The sequence below is a fragment of the Thermoascus crustaceus genome, assembly GCF_041956765.1.
Source record: "Thermoascus crustaceus strain CBS 181.67 unplaced genomic scaffold VTN00scaffold_3, whole genome shotgun sequence".
NCBI lineage: Eukaryota > Fungi > Ascomycota > Eurotiomycetes > Eurotiales > Thermoascaceae > Thermoascus > Thermoascus crustaceus.
The window spans coordinates 2337565-2359275 of NW_027192529.1; the positions used below are offsets into that span (position 1 = coordinate 2337565).

The 21711-nt window shown below is 48.2% G+C and overlaps 4 protein-coding genes across 4 annotated transcripts; 1 reads left to right on the forward strand and 3 right to left on the reverse strand.

Annotated features, from left to right (window-relative positions):
- Positions 1-61: 61 nt before the first annotated feature.
- VTN00DRAFT_6032 (uncharacterized protein) lies at positions 62-808 on the reverse strand (the record flags this gene model as incomplete). The annotated part of the gene is made up of 1 exon (XM_069432624.1): positions 62-808. One exon carries the CDS (start codon positions 806-808, stop codon positions 62-64), a length of 747 nt encoding a protein of 248 aa, XP_069288464.1.
- An 842-nt stretch (positions 809-1650) lies between these two features.
- VTN00DRAFT_6033 (uncharacterized protein) lies at positions 1651-2996 on the reverse strand (the record flags this gene model as incomplete). The annotated part of the gene is made up of 3 exons (XM_069432625.1): positions 1651-1995; positions 2046-2819; positions 2883-2996. The coding sequence occupies 3 exons, from the start codon at positions 2994-2996 to the stop codon at positions 1651-1653; spliced, it is 1233 nt and encodes a 410-aa protein (XP_069288465.1).
- Positions 2997-7626: 4630 nt separating this feature from the next.
- On the forward strand, positions 7627-9711 carry VTN00DRAFT_6034 (uncharacterized protein; the record flags this gene model as incomplete). Its single annotated transcript, XM_069432626.1, has 1 exon — positions 7627-9711. The coding sequence occupies one exon, from the start codon at positions 7627-7629 to the stop codon at positions 9709-9711; it is 2085 nt and encodes a 694-aa protein (XP_069288466.1).
- Positions 9712-10039: 328 nt separating this feature from the next.
- On the reverse strand, positions 10040-13476 carry VTN00DRAFT_6035 (uncharacterized protein; the record flags this gene model as incomplete). The annotated part of the gene is made up of 7 exons (XM_069432627.1): positions 10040-10293; positions 10346-10358; positions 10430-10588; positions 10644-12825; positions 12874-13005; positions 13282-13321; positions 13374-13476. The coding sequence occupies 7 exons, from the start codon at positions 13474-13476 to the stop codon at positions 10040-10042; spliced, it is 2883 nt and encodes a 960-aa protein (XP_069288467.1).
- Positions 13477-21711: the final 8235 nt, after the last annotated feature.

Below are 21711 nucleotides of genomic sequence, written 5' to 3' on the forward strand. Positions count from 1 at the left end.
CTAACCAAACGCCGTTGAAATGAAGTATGCAGTAGGTGGCCGTGAGTAAAGATTAGGGCGACTAGAGCGAAGGGCGGTCCTGCCCACCACGGCTCCCTCTGCGCACTATCCGCTCCGCCTCATCGAGAACGTGTCTGTGAGCAGACTGCATAGGATAGAAATGGACCTCCTTGCCCATAGACCCAAAGATTGTAGCCAAGTATAGGACGCCACGCGCGGACAGCTCTCGCCCGCCAACGGTGGAAGAGGGGAAGTAGAACCGGGGGTCCAGGTAGAAGATGACGCTCTTCCACTGTGGCAGCCGTTCCATCATCATGCGACCGACCTGCTCGTATTGTCGTAGCGTCCGCTTGGGGACACCGGTCTGCGTGTGGACGAAAAAGAAGATCTCGAAGCCGACGCTGCGGATGCGGTTGCGCGCCGTCGCGCTCAGGGTGTCGAGGAAGTCGCCTGCGCGGTCGAGGTTGAAGGAGTTCAGGAAGAAGAGCGTGTATCGCGAGTAGAGGAGGTCCTCGGCCTCGTCATGGATCTGGCGGTTGACGGCCAGCAGCTTGCGTGCTGTTCCATCTTCACCCACCCAGCTGGGGCACATGGAAAGAGCTCTGTATCTGCCCCGGGAAGTGAAGGTGTTTCCGCGATCGTTGATCACGATCAACGGGCGGTCCATGTATTCGTTGGGGACTGCCAGTGCATACTCATAGATTTTGAGACGAAGTTCAGGAGGCAACCCGAGTAGATGAGCTCTCTTATTACTAGTAGTAGCTTTGGCATCCCGCGTGACGGGCCGGGGAAGCTGGACAAAGTTCATCTTTGCTCAACACAGGGGCCACAGAGGACAACAGACGATTGTAGAGGATGAGGACAGAAGATTCTGCTTGCTTTTCATTAGCATCATAGAGCAGGGAGATGCAGAGGCAAAAATCTGAACGCGGGTTTTTAAGGGACGAGTCGCCCAGCGGATCGGAGCATGCCGGGGCGCGGTGGTGTGCTCTGTATACTACGTCCATGCAAGGATGGGCGGTGACCAACACAAGCGCGCATTGTTGGGCTGCTAGGGAGCAGCCTAGCCCCCTAGGGCTGTATCTGTCGGACCGGATACCACCGTGTCACCTCGGGCCAAGGTCCACCATAGCTTTCACATTCAAGCAGAGGGAAACGATTTTTGTATGGCATCCCGGCCGATAAGGAGCTGAAGCAGAGAGCGTCGGCCCCGTTGCCGTTCCAGGCCCGTAGTGCGCGGACGGACACCCGAACCGGGCAGCCGGTCGCTCGTTGGCGGTCCAGATCTTCGGGCCGTGGGCCTGGGCGGCGGCTGAGCCCTCTGCCGCTACGTCAATGCAGCGTGTGATGCCGGTGATGAGCACCCGACAAAGTTGGGACTAAGGTGATAATTTTTACTCACGATACGTAGTCCTGTGCCGCTGCAGCAAAGCTATGCATGGATTCGCTGTCCTGCCTCGGGATTTGATTCATAACGAGCCGTGGCTCAGGGGGAAGCCCCAGCCCTTTGTTACTATTCATATTGTGACTCACAAGCAATACGTGTTGACAAAAAAAAGCCCCCCCCCCCTCCTGGCGGTAACATACGATATACCTATCCCGAGAACGCCCGTGAAATGTCACAAGAAACTCCAACAGAGTTTGTTCCTCTCATGTCCTTCTATAGACGCCTAATCCCCATGCAGCTCGGAGAATCGTCAGCCCCCAAGCCATCCCAACACTGTCCCAGACGACGTTCAGCTTGCTCCCTTTCACTTCCCGCCAGGTCACTGGTACCTCTGCAACCGGTATACCGGCAAACTCAGCGAGCATGAGCATCTCTACGTCGAATATCCACCCTTCGCAATGCATGTATGGGACGATGTACGGCAAGGAAGCGCGCGAAAAGAGCTTGAACCCGCATTGCGTGTCTTTGATGGTTGCGGTCGCTGGCGGTGTCAGGAGCCACAGAATCAGGTGAAACGAGTGCATCAAGAAATTGCGCAGCTTCGAACGCTGTTTACGTCAGATCACATCTCCCAAAACAGGTGTTCGCGTTTTCGTACCTTGACCACCGCCTCGCTGCCTACCATGTGCGCTCTTGAGCCCACAGCGACACCGCGACCCTTTGAATCCTCGATATCTTGGCAAGCCGTCACCAGCCTCCCAAGGTCATCGAACTTGCTGGCACCGTCTGCATCCGCGAAGACCACGTATTGCCCCCGTACATGTCGCATTCCATGCGTCACTGCACCGCCTTTCCCCCGATTCTTGGTCAAAGAGACGACACGGATGGTACCGGGCGGGATATGCACGCCCTCCTGGTTATAAGGCGTCCATGGACCGACGTAGCCCTTGGGATGTAAAGACAGCTGATGGTCCCGCGCAAATGCAAACGCGGTCTCCTCCGTTTTGTCCGTGGAGCCATCAGATACAATTAGGATCTCCCAGCCTTTGGAAGGTGCTGGCCTGCCAGCGTGTCCATTCTTCCCCTCCCTATTGGCTTTGCGCTGTCGTACGTCTTTCTGCAGAGGGCCCTTCTCATCAGCCAATGTTCCGTAGGCGCGCTCCAGAAAGTTTACCGCCTCTTCCAACATCCCTCCCAGGCGCTCCTCTTCGTTATAGGCCGGAACGACCACAGACATGAACAGGTCCGCCTTCTCCATGACAAATGTATCCGGCCTCCGGCCATTGCGTTTTTGGGAGTCGAAGGCGTCCTGCCAGCATGGTAGTTGTTGAGGCTCAGTAACCAACCCCTCGACTGACAATGTCCTGTATTTCTTCTCTTCGGGGAAAGGCTTTCGAGGTTCGGGGGCTACTGCGAAGACGAAGATGTAGAACTATGCCGCAAGTGTCAGTAAGCTTGCTATATTAATCGAGGTGTCAGTTTAAAGCAGACATACCAGCACAAAGAAGCCTAGGATACTTGACAGGAGAGAAGCAAGTAGAATATGAGTCGGAACTTCACTGATGAGCTCCACGCAGCGGAAGCAAATCTCGCTCACTGTTTCCGCCATTGTCGACGGACGGCTCTGTCCGTAGCGACGACAGCGGTCGCAGGGAGCTCGGGGAGAGCTTGATTGCTCAAGGATACTGCGGACTCCCTCCCTGGCCGGCCATGCGACGAGACGAGGTTGCAATTTCTGCCCTCCGGTTACACGATAGGTGATAAGAAGGAAGTGCTGCGCCGTGCTGTGTTTGTATGCACGTAGATACACGTCTATGGCCCTACATCGCGTTACTTGAAAGCGCCAGCTTGTCCTTATCCGGATTCCGGGCGTTTAACGGGGCTTGGCGCGGGTTTCAGCATAAGCGGCCGCGGCGCGGCTCATCCCCGGACTGTCGCGCTCTCTACGCCCCACGAGCCATACATCCTAGCTCCTCTCCACATCTCCTGTACTACACTCAACACTGCTTCCACAGTCTCTTCTCTTCTCTGTCTACAAGGAACAGGCACACAACATGTTTTATTGCCGCTTTAATTTTTCTACAGGCCTCGTTTCCCCTCCACAATGTCTGTGGGCCAAATCTATCCACGACCGCATACCTACTGTCATCTCAGGACAGATGCTCGGGATCTATATGAATTCTCAGAGGACTTTCCTGGTCTTCAAACAGGCCGTTACTCCCGGATAGCGGTGATGTAGCTATTGCGGCAGTTGAAAGTACTGGTTCTCCTTATTATTTCCACTATTGATACTCTGTCTCTCTTCTATCCCTTTCTATGGTCCCAGCTCCTCCTACCCTTCTGTTCCAGATGACTGGCATCTAGCGCTTACCCTATTTCATATCCCCTTCAGCAAGGAATGCCTTCGTCAGGAATGCAGCAACACATCATTTATCCTGTTGTTCACAAAGCACTGTTGATCTTGCCACCTTTGGAGACGGCTTCCGCGCTCCGGGACGAGTGATATGGTCCGGAGTATTTCGGATCGGGCCGATTTCCTTGAGCGCAACCTGTTTCATCTGCTCAACCTCCCAACCTCACGAGCCTTTCCAATTGGGCTCAAGCGTTGAACCACCCACGACAAGGATTGCACTTTTTCTTCTCGTAGGGTGATTTCATGATGGCAATGGTTTTCAGGCTCCATCATGTTGCGGGTGCTATTTCCATTCGACGGAATCCGATCAGAACTACCTACTCTGGAAGGTTCTTCATGTTGTAGCACCCCTTTACTGTGCACTCGGAGAAGTCATATTCTGACTTCTAAGTGCTATTCGCTGTTTGCTTACCACGATATAAAAGATGGGGACTGATTTCTTTTCCCAGCTTATCGAAAGAATATGTACCCGGGAGAAATCTTGTTCTGTTGTTTAATATTTTGCCACAGACCTAGGTCGAAAGTGCACTGGTCGTCTGACAAAGCTCTCTTACTGTCATGACTCATTTGATCGCAGCTGTCTTGCTTCACGTTCGCCACTGCCGTCGCCACCGAGTTCAGTAAAGTTTGCAGACGAAACTCGAGTTGAAAAATTTCCGTGTCAGTAATCGAGAACCACGGGCCTTTACATGTCAATATTCCATTTCCCGAACGATACCGAGGCGTTACAGTATGACAGAAGGCGTGGGTTCACGCCAATTAATATCAAATTTCAGGGGCATTTTGCCATCTACACCCGAACTAGTCAGAAGGCAATGCGGACCGAAGGTCTGCCTTCGAATGACAATATGATCTACTCACCGCTGCGGTCGCCAGAACCTTCATCTAACGCTGGTCATCCCAGCGATGGTTGAAGGCAACCAGCTGATGATGTTACCCTGCGCCTGGTGACGTCTCCTCACGTAAAGCACAGAGCAGTGCTGCTCCCCAGCCTTGCGTTAGAACCCCTTTTACCACTCTGTTTGGCCGTACGAAGGAAAGCACCGACGCCCAACAAGGCTGATCAATTGACAGGTGGAGCAACTTTAAAGTGGCGCCACAGCAGGGGAGCTGTGTCCCTTGCTCGAGTAACAGCTATATTGCATGTGACATATCCCTCGTATTCTGACTGAGGAGACTGATCAGGTGAGAGCGGTAGCCTTCCCGTGCCCAGCTCTTTGTATGGAATAGATCCTGTTTGATCATGATGTTTCTCAGCAATACACGTAATGCACGTGTTACCTACACAGAGCTGGATGTGCTACCTACATTAATAATATGCATAATGAAGGGATGCGCATATTCACCAAACTATTACACGAAGTGCGACAGCTAATGTCATACCAATTGCTCCGAGCGTTTCAACCAGTGAGACTATTTCGTGCACGGAGCAGAAAGCCGTTGAAATATAGACGAGTCTGTAGCTGCAGCTAGTACCGCGTAATTGGCTAAGATGTGCCTGTGTATTCTTACCCAACTGCACTGCCCGAACAAATCATATTGGACAGTAAATGTGACAGCTGGAGAAGAGACGTTCTATGCAATAGGCAATGAACGAATATCCATCACCATCTGTACCGTGCTGTGTAGCCAATAAGGCAAGAGTCCTACCAGAAGAATCTACTGGTCCATACCTCCATTTGGAGCATCCATTTCAGCCCAAATTAGAAGATTCTAGAATATTGCTCATTAACAATCCGACAGCTCTTTCATGATGCCATGTATCTTGCATAGACTCCCCCCATCAGATGTTATAGGTACCCGACGACCCGGCTGCTTGGCATGACGACATCATACGGCCCATGAGCAAGGCAACCGACGCGACGGATCTAGACTGAAGTCTACTAACTACTAATCGAATTCCTAACCTAGTAAGTATTGACCTAGGAGGTATGTTGTCCTTACCACAGGCAGCGGAATATTCCACCATAGCTTTTCCTCCCTCCCTTTAAGCCCCTTAAGTTGGATCTGATGCGAACTCCAACGGAAACAGGCGTCCTACATACCTAGCTAGCCTTGACTAAAGATTTCTCCGCAAATAGTGTATGTACATTGAGATCAGATAAGCACTCTTTACACTGTTTACTACCTACACACGAACCTTATAAAGGCCAATGAACATGACACAACACAACGCAACATAACACAACATGATACGATATGATATATGCAGTACATGCACAAAAATAGACTAAGCGGTCTGCGTTCCATCTCACCGGTGGCCCGTCCCATCCAATTTCCCTGTAAAAGTGAGGCTATAGTATGTGGGGCCCAGACCGCTCAACTTGCTAATTGCCAAGTATGGGATATTGGATGGGGATGTTTGATTAGCGTGTGATATGTCAGATGCTAATGAGAACACGAGAGAAGAAGAAATTTTTTTTCTGCAGGAATGCAGATCATTTGTTGTGGATCCCGGAGACCTTTTCCTTTCCAATTAACAGCTTCAGTTGGGGTTGAGTTGGGTGATTAGCGGGTTTGGAGGTGTGTGGGTTGTAAGAGTAATTGCAATTGCACTGTCTGTCCGTCTAGTAATTATACTGTATTAAATCTGTCTATCTATCTATCTACGTACCTAATCCATGATCGATTGATTTTTGGGAACGGTCCCGACTTGATCTATTTCTCAAACTATCTATATTGATATTTTGTCACTCTTGATTTGAGGTTACGGGCCAAAAATATATGTATCCGGTCATTTCTCTTTCTAGCGGGATAAATATTAATTAGCCTTGTTAGTAGTATATTCTTCAACGTTTATGTATGGTTACCTATTATAAACCCTGCATAGTAGCGGGGAGGAAGGCATAAGTTTTCAACGAATACTAATATGTTTCTAAGTGAATGTTGTTAAAGCTCAAACCTACTGTACCATATCATGGACGAGTACTCATGTAGGCCTTCAGAGACTTTGGCATTTTCTAGACTTCTGTTGATTCAAGTCAAGAAGTATAGATCACACTGGCTTGTGCTGGTGAAGACCTGCTGAGATTCACTCTGAAGGCTCCTTCATGGATAGAGTCAGTGTAAATGTCTCATGGCTATTGTCAGTAAGAGCTGGCTCTCTGTATAAATACTACGATCTAGTTGTTTCTCTCGAGCATTATATATAGACATATATGCTACCTAGCGCCCAGTTTAGACTATGTAAGCGCTTTAGGTACACGTAGTACCTGGTAGTATCTTCCTTGCAGGATTTATCGGCATTGGCGATAATGTTTCCTTTACCTGCAATCTAGGATGCTAATTGCATATTATTCTTGATGCATACATAAACAATACTATACATACTAGAATCCATCCCAAGCCGCGCAACTGCACTTTGTCGATACATTCACCGCGGTACTGATCTATTGAAAGGGCAGATTCACAACCAAGCACTCAATTCTCATATTACAGCAAAATCTACCAAACTGTGAGATGTTATATTGGATCAATTCTATATATAAAGTCGAATCATCCGTTCTCAAGCGTCTAATTATCCCCTGGTCTAATAGTCGCGCTAGTTCGTCGACACATCATCGTTGATAGCTTCTAAGCGCCATCCAATCAAACATGCGGACCAACAACGTCGCTAAACCAATCGATCCTGGTACAGCCCCCAAGGCTGATACAAGGCGCTGCGCTGCGTTTCATCCATGGATTTTCAATCGGATCTTATCTTACAATTCTTTTTTTCTTGAATGAAGATACCAAGACTTAATTACGCAAATATAGTATCTGGTGGCCTCCGCGGGCTCATATCAGTTGTGATCTTTTTAGCAGCGGTTCAGCAAGCCCGCACGACATGGAGCCTGTCAGCTTTGCGATTGGCAGCATCAGCGCAGCTGCCACACTCTTCGACTCTTGCATCGAATGCCTCAAATATATATCAGCGGCCCAGACGAGGGACCGCGACTACCAGATCCTTGAGATCAAGTTTGAATTTGAACGCGAACGGGTCTACCAGTTGGGCAAGGTGATGGGGTTGGATGTTGAAGCCACGGAAACGACACAACTCTCAGCTACTGCTATACATGACGGACAACCTCTGGATTCCCGCACGACTAAATATCTTAAGCTCATCAACTCGCTAATCGAGGATGTGGAAAGAATGAGACAGCGTTACGGGTTGAGAGAGGCCCCTCCTTCGACGGACGAAGAGACGACAGCAAAGCCGATCGGGAGGATATTTCGAAAACTCCTTAAGCGTTCGAGCCGGAAGAAAAATAAAAACAACCTGTCGCATCCTGCTCGCTGGGTCATTCAGGACAAGGAGAAATTCGAGAAGCTCATTGAAGATCTGAAATCGCTGAACGATATATTTGAAGACACAGTTGCTTCTCACGCTCGTTTGTCGACGTATCGACGTGAATTATACAAGGAAATCCAGACCTGCGCCGACACTGACGCTCTTGAGATATTATCAACGGCGTATATGGGGGATGAGAACGGAATCTCTGACGTTGCTAGCCAGCAGCTATCAGCTCTTGAGGATCGCTCGAGCAGGATGGAGCTACTTGTTACTGAGAGGATGGAGTACAGCAATGCGCAGAAGACGCATCCATCGCCCAGACCTAGGCAGCAGAGTGACCAGGACCTTTCAACGATTAAGGATTTCCTCGAGAGCACAAAGGCTCTCGACTTGGAGGGTTATTTGGATGACCAGACTCGAAACGCACCCTTCCTCTCTGGTAGCCAAAGTATTGCTTTGTTAGAAGCCATGGAAGCGACTGGCAGTCTTATTCAATCTCTTCGGATAGACGACCTAGCCCATTGTAAGAATGTGCTGGCGCGTCTATCAACAAGACCACGAGCCATCAATCTGGAACGCAGGATGCAGCTGGAACTCAAGGATTTAATCACAACGTTTTCAGGGGCATTCGATTCCATTCTCCCCACGCGCGGATGCAGCATGGCTCCCATCGGAGACAATGTATACGAATGGCGTGCGACAATCGAGGGACCAATACAGACCCCTTATGAGGGAGGAATATTCCATGTCAGAGCCAGGGTTCCCGCTAAATATCCCATGGAGCCTCTACATTGGAATTTTGAAACTAAGATATACCACCCCAACATCTCACGAAGTACCGGTGAGGCCATTCCCGGGCTTCTTGATCGTATTTACAAAAATCGTCCTTGGTGTCCAGACGAGACCTTTACATGCTGGCTAGCAATACTTCGAGAACTTTTGGTGACACCATCGCCCGATCCTTTGCATGCTATTGAACCTGGTGTCGCGGAGGAGTTCAGAAAGAATCGAGAAAGCTTCACCCGCACTGCGAAAGAATGGACAAGAATTTATGCAAACCCGGAATTACAGGGAAATGTGAAGCCTGGATCTAAATTTGAAGTCCCTGCAGCGTCTCGCACCGTGGAGGAATTCGAGAGCGGCCTATATAATGTTAGAACGACCTGCTCCAGGCTTTACACCAGTGTCGCTGGCACAGATCTACATCCTTCTACTGAGGAAGGATGGCTAGCAGGCGAGTTAGCCACGTGTCTCCGCTCGATTATTTCTGAAATCGAGTACATCCAAAATTCCAGATTCATCGACGTCATTGGAGGAGAGGAGTTCACAAAATATGCTCAAGGACACTGGTTGCACATATCGGAAAGAATCCCGCTTCTGGTTGAACTGACTAGCAAGATCAACTCCCGATCAAGGAACACGGGCGGGTCCTTTCCTGCGACGACTTTAGTGAACGACCTCCGGATTCTTACTGGCCGTATAGTAGGCTGCAGGGAGAGCATAGAGAACGACATCTCTGTCCAGACGTACAGAGAGTGTAGGTTCTTCCTGTACGCGTTCTTAGGAGCTGGGTTCGAGGATCACGAGTATCAACGCAGTCCAACCGCCAAGCTCCCATTCCCTCTGTTCGAGTCGTAGGGTGCTGTCTTGGTTAATCTCTCAACTTCAATTTCCCTTTTCTACTCCTTCTTTCCTACCTAAGCCATGCGCTCACGGTTCCCATAATTCCCTACGCTCTATCATGACGGAAACAGTGTAACCTGTTTCAATGTGTAAAACTGTGCCGCGCATCAGCTTACCAAAGAAAGCAACAATATCAAGATGCTATGCGAAGCTTATATGGTTTAAGAAAGACGTATTGATTTAGTTACGTACGTTAAGCAAAACAGATGATGGTGATGTAAATGCAACTCAGTGGTGCGACGTACATAAATATGCTCCGAGATGAATTGAGCATACTTTTTTCTCACATTTCTCCTCTTAAAGGAGGGAAAGCTGCTTCCAGACAAACCGTCCAATAAGCGGATTCCAGTGACGGAAGCCTCCGAAGGAGGATAACCCGGAGCATTGTTGAAATCGTATATGTGTGGACATCAGGAATATCCCGGCACGGGAAACCTCGACTAAAGACTTCGGATCTCATTGTAACGATCTTCCACAAGGCCGACAATGAAGACCTTGGCATTCTTCCACATAATGCCTTGGTCAGAAATGAAACACCTGCACGCCTGTTGGAAACATATCTACTAAAGTTCCAAAGATATTGACTTACAGTACGCAGCCTTCTCAAGCGTGTCTATGAGTTGAGTATGGTCCGAGATGGTACTTAAGGAAGCAGGTTATGATGAGATCACACGTCTGTCATCTTCGCATCGCTATCTCGCAGCTCAGGTGATAGGGTCTTCGATGTGCAATCGAAGGGATATGCTTCTCTTGCGGCATTCTCGAGCTCGAAGGCTAGTGGCGTGGCTGAGAAGTGCTTGGTTTCATAGTTATATGTAATCCAGCGTTTGAACTTCGTCATATGTCAGAAGAAATTACAATGGCGACTTGTCAACCATGGAGCTTACTGTTGCAATGCGTACGCCTAGCCACAGACATCGGTGTGTCCGTGGTACCACAATTGAGGGAAGCTCAATAGATCGCTCCTCGTCGTCAACGATAGAGTCTTCGAAGAACCTGTCGGGGTAGTAGAGCTGGCTCCACGCCTGACCACGGATAAGAAAATCCTCGGGCAATTGCTGCATAGTGCCGGACTCAGAACGGGGAAACTCATCACTCTCGACTTTGGCGACATCTGTATCACGGCGAATCAACGTGCTGAGGAATACCGCAATCTGTGCCCATGGAACCTCTGTTTGAATGTACTTCATACTCTTTGGGTTCAGTGCCAAAGACCAGAGAAATGCTAGCGAGATGTGAACGTGCGGAAGGACATTTTTATCACCAATCCGCCGAAGTATTATCGCTAACGTTGAAAATGCAAGATAAGATCCGTAAGAAATTATCTGAATGGAGTTCGAGAATTGGACATCTCCTGACGTTGCAGAGTCGACCTGAGAGATCAAACGACTTTCGGAACATGATGTGTTGTCGAGATTCCCCCAAAATCGTTGAGCAGACTCATATGTTGTCTGAAATGACACTGCCTTGATTTTCTGATGATCAAACATGTCCGGCATTATGGCATTTGTCTGCCCATATTCAAAGATAGCAGCGTAGTTCGCCGACGCGATATAGACACCTTGTTCGCGAAACAGCGCTCCAACTCGGCCAATGTAATTGTCGAGGAGGGATAGGAACTCGTCGACAAGTTTAATAAATCGATCAACGGAGCCCTTGGTGAAGAGAACCCCATGTGCACTCACAAAGGCAGTAGCGAGCGGAGGATGGCGATTATTAACTGCTCTTGAGGGATCCAGGAGAGGATTAAAGAGGAGAAGTATACTGTCGCTGGCACTTGGAAAGGGAGTGATGCTGACCAATGATTTCGTATAATAGAAGAGCTGCTGCACAATGTTCGGACGCGCAAGCACAGCAAGATGATGCTGAATTCTTCCAACGTCTGGACTCTTATCTGCTGCCTTATTATACCAATACCTTGCTACTCCAGCCCAGACTTCGCGATCTCGCATGTCTGCCTCTTCGACGGCCATGCGATATCTTGCTAGGTCCCCGAGGCATTCAATCCATGTCTCTTCAAAGGTCGGGACACTTTCCAAAAGCAATGTCATCATGGAATATGCCAGGTATATGAAGGTGAGCATGTGCTCCAAGGAGTCAGGGAGTCGATGCCGTAGTAATTCCAGAAAAGAGTGGATTCCGTAGCGCCACATGCGTGCGGGCATGGCATACTTTTCAGCCAGTTTTCTCAGCACGGGGCCGGCTGAAGGATGCTGAGAGGCCAAAAAGAAGTCGTGATGCTCATGTAGAAGCGTTCGATGCAAAGCAATAAGTGCCTGCCACTGGACATCCTCGAGTTCACTTTTTGTCTGCGATTGTTGCTTGTCGATTTCCATGCACTTCTTCTCAACCATGACTAAACCAGCATATATGCCGCGGACCTCATTAATTAATTGCTCCTCTGTTATTGGATGTGTTTCCGGCTGGAGAAACATCCCTTCGCATGTGGTGTGCCCTGAAGTGACTGAAATACCATCCCCTCTTAATGGTCCTGACGATCTAATAGCATCATGGTGTTGACTTGGTGCATTATGATACACATGCTGCCGTTTTTGACGAGGCGTATACGTCTGAGAACCACACCTCCTTGGGGGCGTGGCAGCAGCGGTGTTGCATCCATTGGAATTGTGGTTGGAATTACCCAAAGAAGCTCTTCTGCTAACATCGTCCGATTCTGGGTTAAAAGGAACCTTCCGCTCTCTTGAAGGTAAAAGACCACGGTCAAATTCATTCGGACCTTCTGCAGGCTTCGGAAGCATCTTTGGCGGCACATAGTTCCAGCCTATCCCAATTTCAGCCGCTTGCTCGGTAGTTGAGTAATCCAGGGTACTGGCGGGCCTTTTCCGTCTTTCGTTGGCCGTTTGAGGGGTCGTCTGACTAGATGACGGCGTGTCTTCGGCGCCGTCACTAGAAAGGCCAGGCTCTGCAGAAGCTTTGCTTGTTCCCCGAATCTTGAGATTCTCAAAACGGGATGCGTCAGGTAAAACTTCGGCAGAAGATGGCCGTTCGACTGAGGCTGATTTGGCGGTCGATGAATTTGAATGCATGTGCCCCCTCGATCTCCTTCTCCTACGGGGATGTCAGAAGCAACGAAGAGTTATACACAGGGGGTCTTACTGAGGAAAACAATGTTCATTATTTATCTTCATTGGTCCGCCGGGACCAGTAGGGTATTGCATGCTGACTTTGGCGCGCCTTAAAGATTCTGTTTCTCGGCAATAACGGATCCACTTCTCCCTAACGGGATCGCTGATTGTACATGCAAGATGAGCGGATCATCTGACACGGATTATCATTAGTTGCCGATCGAAGTCCAGATACCATGTGTCTATGAAGTCGGAAATGGACGAGTTCAATCACAGGGAGTGCAAAGAAGCTAAACATCACGCAAAAAAAAAGACCTCAGAAGCTTCGTAGGAAAGAAAAATGTCAAGAGAAGCGTTCGATAAAGGGGAAGGTTTGGAGAATCACAGCTGTGAAGGACATTGACAACGTGCAAGAAAAAGGAGAAATGCATTCACTTACCAGACAAAAAAGCGAGTTTCAGCAATTAAAAGGCAAGTTTCTATTTCATCAAGTTAATCATCTCTGATGGAGGTTTTATATATACTATCTACCTAGGTAGACTTTAGCACCTGGAATGTAAGTACCATTAGCAGTATTGGTAAGAAACCAGGCTGCTTGAGCCGCAATCTGCCGCCTTAAAAGAGGGCAAACCATTTGCGGGCTGTCAAGGGTGGTTGTAGGCAGTCATTAGGGGCGATTTACGCATTTGCCCGGGAAAGAATTCGGGTTGAGTTGGGGCGCGGCACGTCATAGGTAAAACGGCCCGCTTTCCATACTAGTGGTAAAATCACCCGTGGACAGAATTGCAAATTCCCCCATGAGGACATACATGTATTTTTCGTAAGCTGGGCTCACAGGCCCTTCAAAGCAGGGAAAGAGTGCGCCACTGGGTGTTAGCAATGCGAAATCTATCTGTGCTGTTTACAGAGCTGACTACCGTGCTGTGGTGGATCTTCGTTTTTCCCAGAGATTTATGTTACAATTGAACACAATATAGAGCAAACGACGTGCCGCATGATTTATTCGTCCCGATGCGTCCCTTGAACCTTTCTAAGTCTGATGAGAACGCTGGAAAGAACACTACCTAGGTAGTCTACAGTTTGAGGCTGTATGGAGTAATGGCTGTCCCCAGTCCAAGACAAACATGTTCAGCCGCAAGGCTGCCTTATATGGAATCCCTCCCTCCTCTGGAGGATACCCCAAACCACTGATCTTTCACCCTACGTCCTTGTCCATCCTTATTAGATGTCCAGATCATCTTAAGTTTGAAGTCTTTAGTGTACACCTTCTGACACATCTGATACTGACATCGACTCCAACCATCCAGAGGTCTCCATTCGCTTCTAGAAGCAGCCTAGTCTTTTTACAAATTCCTCTACGATCTTATTATCTTTTCTTCTCTGATTGGCCAACAACGGTGATGACCAAGTGGATGCTGAGAACGACGTACTTGGCCCTGTGAAGCCGTATACCACATCACTTCCTAAGTTGTTTATATATCTTTTCATTTAAGAGTTGTCTTCTCTGCTTTATATACTCGTACATATAATATATCTTCGTGGGTCTCTAACTGTCATCCTTACTGCGCTGGGTCTCAGAGAATTATGCCCGCACGTGCTGTTTTCCTACTACAAGTTGGACTACAAAGGACATCTTCAGTGTTTAATACGACTTATAGAGCTGAGAGGAGAATAGGTGCAGAATATCCGACTACGAAGTTGGCATACCACGTCTATGTCCAGCAGAGCTCTGCATCGTTTGAACTGGCTCAAGACCAACGCTATCATCGGGCACTCAAACTCGGACAGCACGAATCACTTGCACAGAGTGCTCCCTGCTACGGGTGGCGACATGAAATTGACTAGGCTACCAATCTGGAATCGGCAAGTGCCTGTTCGGCTGACAAGAAACTTCGCTGAGCCCTTACTTATTGTTACCCATACTCGCCACTACTGGCTGTCACCCAATTCTACACCCGTCTAAGGCAACTCCACTGTGATATTCGCAATTTCGCAGGCGGCAGTTCAGAACTTAACATTTGCGCCGCCTTGGCGCCCACTGATGCGGATCCGCTCAATTGGAATAGCCGCGGGGTTCGGGCTGAGCCCGAATGTTGCTCTCTTTAGGTGGCTAGCCGCTCAATTAGTGGCTATCAATTCCTTGAAGCATTGTGCGACCGAACCAGCAGAAGTGGACAGCAGAGCGACACTCATGGAGGTTCTCAAATCACTATATCCCTATCTTGGGGCTCTTACAGGTGCACGGCACACAGAGAGACTTGGAAAGATTGGAAAATTGTCGGTAAACAGCATAGGGATACTTCCCGAACCGGAGATCCTCCCCACACCCGGCACGAATAAAGCGGTAAGGGTGAAAGAAACCCTTCATCCGATGAAAGTCAAGGGAGAGTCATCTACAGCCATTCGGAGCTTTTTTCCGATGATTAACGTGGGACTCTCGGACTTGGACAGCAGATCATTTTCCTACGTGGACCCATCCTGCGCAGGCCAGAGCGCTCTTCTTCACCCGAATATCGGGCACTTGAACGCCCAAGGTCCGCTCCTTCGGGCTATTGGCAGTGTTAAACGGGTAGTTTCACCCGAACTTTTAGTGCCTATATCTGACTTACCGTCCTTGTCTCAGCGTACAACCTATTGGTCTGATCTTAGGTATAACCAGCAAACTAAAATCCCTCGCCAGCTTTTGATACGTGGGCATATATTCTTCTTCATACTAATGGCACCGTGCTGAGCTGCCTTCAAATAGTTTTGGTGAGAAGTCGCGGGAACTGGAGGCAGTCGGATGTTCTATTTGGTGGTGCGGGTGCCACAATACTAATGATGGTCGCTGCAGCCTGACGTATGAATTGTTTGCAAAGGAAGGTGATCTGCAATTTACTTACCATTATTGCCCGCCTTCTGATATCTCCAGCATTCCTGTCAACACCCGGCTGGGGCCGCAGGATTCCGTGTGTCTCTCAAGAAACGAAAGAAAAGGCAACCAGCACTCGCCTCTCATGCGAAGAGAGGACGGTATAGGTCCAGCTGGTACTAATGATTTCTGTACCATCCGTTGAGATCAATTTCCTATGCGGACCGCCTTGAAACACCCACAAACGGGCCTTCTGGAACTGGTCCGATTCGAGAACTAGATAATCAAGACAGCTCAAGCTTGGCCAGTGACGTGGAATAGAAGACTCTGAAGAGAAGACATGTATCAGGCTTCAAAAAAAGCGACTGGTCCTTTTTTTTTGCAATATCTTCCTGAAACTTCTGCTTCCAGAAGCATGCAGTCGAAACATACTTCCTGAAGTAATTTGATAAAATCCTGGCTGTAACTACTTACGCAGGTGCAAGTAGTCGTAGAGATGTTCTAGCTGTTAAGATTTAAATTCCCATATAGTATTTTTAAGAGACATTTAGACCACTAACAGGAAAGAAAAAAAGCCCCGACTAAAGACTATATTGACTTCAAGGTACTGTGTATGGTGGTGTGAAACTTCCGAAGAGATTTGCGCTATGTGAGGAATAAGCTTGGCATTTCCCAAAGACAATCCATTGGACTTAGGTACTAAGTCCCTTCTTTATTAGGCAGGTACTTATGTTAGGTATTTACTAATTCTTCCACCTTACCTATTTAAGCTATAATTTTGCATTCTTCTTTCAATCTCATGCAGATTGATCTCTTGATTGAGTACATGTCGATGGGAGTAGTACCTGGATGATGGTATGGCATGCTCATTCAGCCATAAAAAAAGTCACCTGATATGCGATGCTAACATTCTAAATAAGTCGGTATGTTATTCGTCTTCATACGATTACTTGAAGCTAACATTCCAGGATAATAGGTAATGTGACTTTTTTTTCGGACCGACGCAGTCAAGTTACAATTTGATTCATCTACGACCGCGAAACTGCAGGAGAATTCGCAGCCAATTATGGGGATTTATCTTCCGATCGATACGTTTGCTTTCTATTGGAGAATTGGGGAATCTGTTTGTCATATATGAAATTCTCCTGCAGGGACTTTATAAGACTACAGCAGACCCTTGATTTAGTGCTCATCGCAACGGCTTTTTTTTTAATGAACGATATGAAGGATTGCCTTGAAGTTCCGTCAGATCCAAATGGATAAACCAGCTTTTTAAATAGCGCTGATTCGCAATCGGGCTGACGGGACGGATAGCCGGCGGGTGTAATAATGTTTTCCGGGTAACAACATCAGCCACGCTGGTTTGGATGGAAACCCATGTCCTGATGACAGGACGTCAAGGACGAGCATAACGCTTTTTCAAGGAGGAGGTCCAGAGATATGGGGCTCCATCTACAAGGATCGCCCGCAGGTTGACATGTGATTCGTTTGGCTGACGATTTGCATGCATAAGTGCCTGCACGTCCTCCGTAGTAAATAAACGTCTAAGCAAAACGGCCCTTAAACTACTCTCCAACCGGAGCCGGGTAATTGCATGTCCAACTTATCCAGAAAAAAATGATTTGGTGTTTCCCTTTTCAAAAAAGCATGAAAGAGTGTATAATGGATACCTGCGCAGTGTCTACCGACGGAATAGCGTGCACTCGATGCAGATTGCTTCCACCAGAAGCTACCTATCTACCTTGGATACCTACACACGGAGGATTACTTCGCAAAGAATCCACAACCCCACAACGGGAAGGAAAGCTTGATATGGCAATATATGGCAGTTTGCACCTTGAGATCGGCAGACCCACATGAGACCATAGCTTCTAGTGTCGGAGTTTTTTTTTATTTTCGTGCTGTAAGCTTATTCTGAAAGTTCCACATCTCCAGGAACCTGACATATCCTAAGGCTCAGAACTGGGTCTCTGTCCACGTCTCTCTAACGGTTTTCAGATACCCAAGCAGTGGATTTGAGACCTCGTAAAAGAGGCAGGTAATTTTGAAAAATCGCATACACATACTCCGGTAAGTTACTCCGTCCATTCGAGACTTAACAATAACAAAGAAAAGCAAAAACACTCGTAGCCTTTTTGCGCCGCAACCAATATGAGCAAGGCAACTTTTTTTCGTTGCCCAGCAGCGAATTTCTCCATATTTGCGGCGTCGGGGGGTGCCGCATGAAACAATCAATTTTCTATTGTCGAGATTCGCGATTTGTCCAGGTAGGCAGCCCATCAGATGTTCAGATTTGACCTGTAAAGCCACGCACCATAGTTAAACCATTCTGGTTCTTCTTTGCGCAATCTGGTCGAATCAATCCATTCAAACTGTCCTTTCGGTAATCTCGGACGAAATTAAAACCGAATCTGGGCTGCTTTGCTAACTAGGTTCGGGGATTTGTCGGTCACAAATAGAATTGAATGGCTTGCTATTCGGTCCGATACTAGGATCGATGAATAATAACGATTGTGTGATGTAGTTCTCCCCAGAGCCAATGCCAAGCATCTCCTGAGTCGTGCCCAGGTGAGGCACGCTGGTGGTCACCTAAGGCTATCAGTAAAATCGCTCTGGGTTCGAATAACTGGAGAAAGAGTTAGAGGGACAGGTAGCTGAGCAGCCTGGCTGCCGCATGGCCTGGCTATAGTCCCACATCGATCGTTTCAGCCCCAGCCTCCCTTAAAGCCTGAGCGCCTTGCATTATCAAGTCAGATCTCTATTTCACACTTTCCAATGTAGGAAACCTGGTCTGGCACTGCTACGTTGCAAAGCAAAATAATAAAAGCCAATGGGATGGTCCATGTCGTGGTAATGCAGAAAGGCTACCTGGGCTGGAAAGATTTCAGGCAAGAGAAGACGGCAATCGAGTTGCCATGTAGGTACTAAGTTACTAGTTATCTAAATTTCAGTAGTTACCTCCTACATCATGCTCAAAGAGTGACTTGAAGTCGTAGGACACGCTGGCAGTTTACTAGGTTATCTCCACTGCTATGGCTGCATTGATATGGTTAACATGATTCAGTAATCACCTCCTGTGCGCTTTCAGTGACATCATCACAGATGATGGGATGAAGTTATGTGGTGCAGATCCTCAAGGTGATGTCAAAGGACAGTTGTTCTAGGTAAGTTGTAGTTAAAACCCCCACCCTAAGATTTATACTAGGTACCTTCGAAGGCTTCCCTACTTTTGGGGGATCCTCTATGCTTAGGTAGCAAACGCTGGCGCATCTATAGACCAATTGTTAGCACCCAGTCTCTGGGTACTCCCTACAGAGTACCAAATATTCACCAACCAGATAGATACAACCGTGAATCAGAGGCACAGCAGCGCTTGCGGCACAGTTCAAAGCCGCATGTATTTCCTTGGCGCATCTGGCATCTGCCTATCAGCCCACTCTGGAGAGTTGCCGACTTTTAGACATCGAATCCGGATGATGATATCCGTATCTAGAAATTGATAATAGAACCTATATGCTGAAAAGCCACGCTCATTCTCTTTCGGCAGCGTGATCGGGAACTTCAGGCCAAATTAACGTTTTCATGGCCGTTTGTCATGCTAAAGTTGAGTGTTTTCTCGCCTAATGGAAGATTAGATAGCGCTCTTAGGCAATGGAGGATCTACAACCAGGGCGACGGATACCCGCTCCCAGCCCCATAAGTAGCGGCCCCTACTTACAAGCGCCTTATGGCTGCCTAGGTACCTATTGTGCTGTCTAACAGTCTAACCCAGTAATAATAAGGTTAGTAGGTGTACTCCGTATATACGCCGGGGCACCCGGTGGAGAGTCTCGTCAATTCAATACTTAGTTCCCGTGTGTTATGGCCCGGGTTACTACGGAGTAGACACTCTTGATGCCTTGCGGTTGCCTCCTGCTATGCGAACCGGCAACCCCTTTCGCTGAGCCCACCTCTTCTATGCATGCACGGTAGCTCACAACAACGGTGCCCTCTGCCCTGTGTCTCCTTTATTAAAGGTGATCCTCGTCTGTCTTCTCATCCGTGATTAAGACCATCCCTTGTCCTAGAATCGCTCCTAGTGCGGTTTCGCGAAGAGCCTGACCTTGGTTCGTGACAGTGTTCTAATGCGCTCAGGGATCAGCAACTCGAAGGCGTGATCTTTCCAGCTGACAAAAGCAGACTTGACCTAGCTGCCAACCCTTCCTCTGATGGATATGATGATCGTAAGTTCTCGTGGCAGTTCCATGTGATGCAATCCCTTGACGTCTGTCCCCCCTCCACTCCATGTTGACGATCGAAATACGGCAGGATTCATTTGTCTGTGGAGTTAAGAGTAGGTGGGTTTTGGACGATACTGACGTGACGCGAGAATTTAGGACAACCGTAAATTTTTCATCGCCATCCTATGATCCCATCCCCACCCGCTTCCCTAACACCTGCGACCGGCCGTACTTGGAAACACGACCCGAGCACCTGGCCCATGGGGGTTAGCAAGTTTCCTCCCAGCCACAGCTGATAACATCAAATACCTTCTGACAAGAATATCCTGGTTCTCAACGCGAATTGCGCAATCTGACGGTCGCCTTGACGGAGAGGAATGTTCCATACGAAACTACGACTTTCGTTACCCGAATTCCAACTATCTAGGTACCTTGGAGAAACCCGCTGTTTTACCCGGAGATTCACCCACCCCTCCTAGATTTGCAACGGTCATCTTGCATTTGCACAAGATCCGCGCGCGCATGAACATACCCCACACTCAAGAAGGACAAGACAGAAGAAAATCACCCGTATTCCCGACTGCGGGACATAGTCGAAAGAGGCTCTCTGCTTAGCCGCATGAGTTATTCATATGAATCGGTTGCCTAGTGTAACGATGACCATGTTGACTACAGACGCAGTGTATGGTCCATAATCAATTATCACCCCAGCCAGCTCGAGAGTACAACATCAACACTCCGCGCTACAGCAGCCTGATGCTTTTTTTTCCGGGAACCGCCACTGCTGATCTAGAACGTGGGTAGAAAACCAATAATATGCAGCTGGCGGGGCTGGCATGCATAACGAACCAATATGGCTTTTAGAAATGCGGTCGCGACCTGTGTGAGATTTCAGGCAGACGCACGTGTTCGATATCACTGCCTGTTCTCGATCACCGGTTCTTTCCAAGGGGCAACCTAATAATACTGCGCTCCTATATATAGCTATGAAGGATTTCCCCGATCAGGCTTACACGCTGATATTCCCCAAACTCAAAAAACTGATTTGAGATTGCGGTTACCCGGTGCGGATGATGTGAGATGCGAACCTAATCTTCTGAAAAGTTCCCGCGAAATATCGGGTACTTCTGCTATTTCCTATCGTAAAGTACTGTACATCCGCAGCATAGGCCCCCCAGCCTCAACCCCACGCGGCTATGTATCCCGTCCTGTCTTGCGAAGATCGATCAAAGCGCCTAAAGCACCCCAACCTCAGAAGGCAGCGTAGCAAACCCTCTCCTAGTAACCTGTGCACAATGCCACTTATCAACATGACCATGAACCCTTTCAGCCGCACAGGTCGGTTGCCTTCCAGGAAGTCAAAATCTATTGGCAATTCCAAGATTCCGCCACCTTCCGCACGGACATGACGCAAGATTATCGTTATGCATTACGAACGGACGAGGAATCTCCCTCAGTTCAAAACATGAAGAGAATACTGTCAGCTGCCATACCTTGCCATATGAACAGAGAGAATGTTCAGCCACCTATTCATTCCTTCGAGGCAAGGAGGCAGGCGCCAGGGTGCCCGATGACGATGACGATGATGATGGTGATAATGCCCTCAGACCTGTTTACAACACTTTGTTCCAACCATGAACGTGATAGGCATCCCTTAACAATGGCTTTAATTGAACAGGGATAGGTATCTGTGCACCAATTTCCATTTGACAGATGTTTCTTTTCCTCCGTCAAAAAACACTTCCAAGTTTTTCAAATTTTTCAGCTCTTACTTTCCTTATCTCCGGTTGTAAGATCT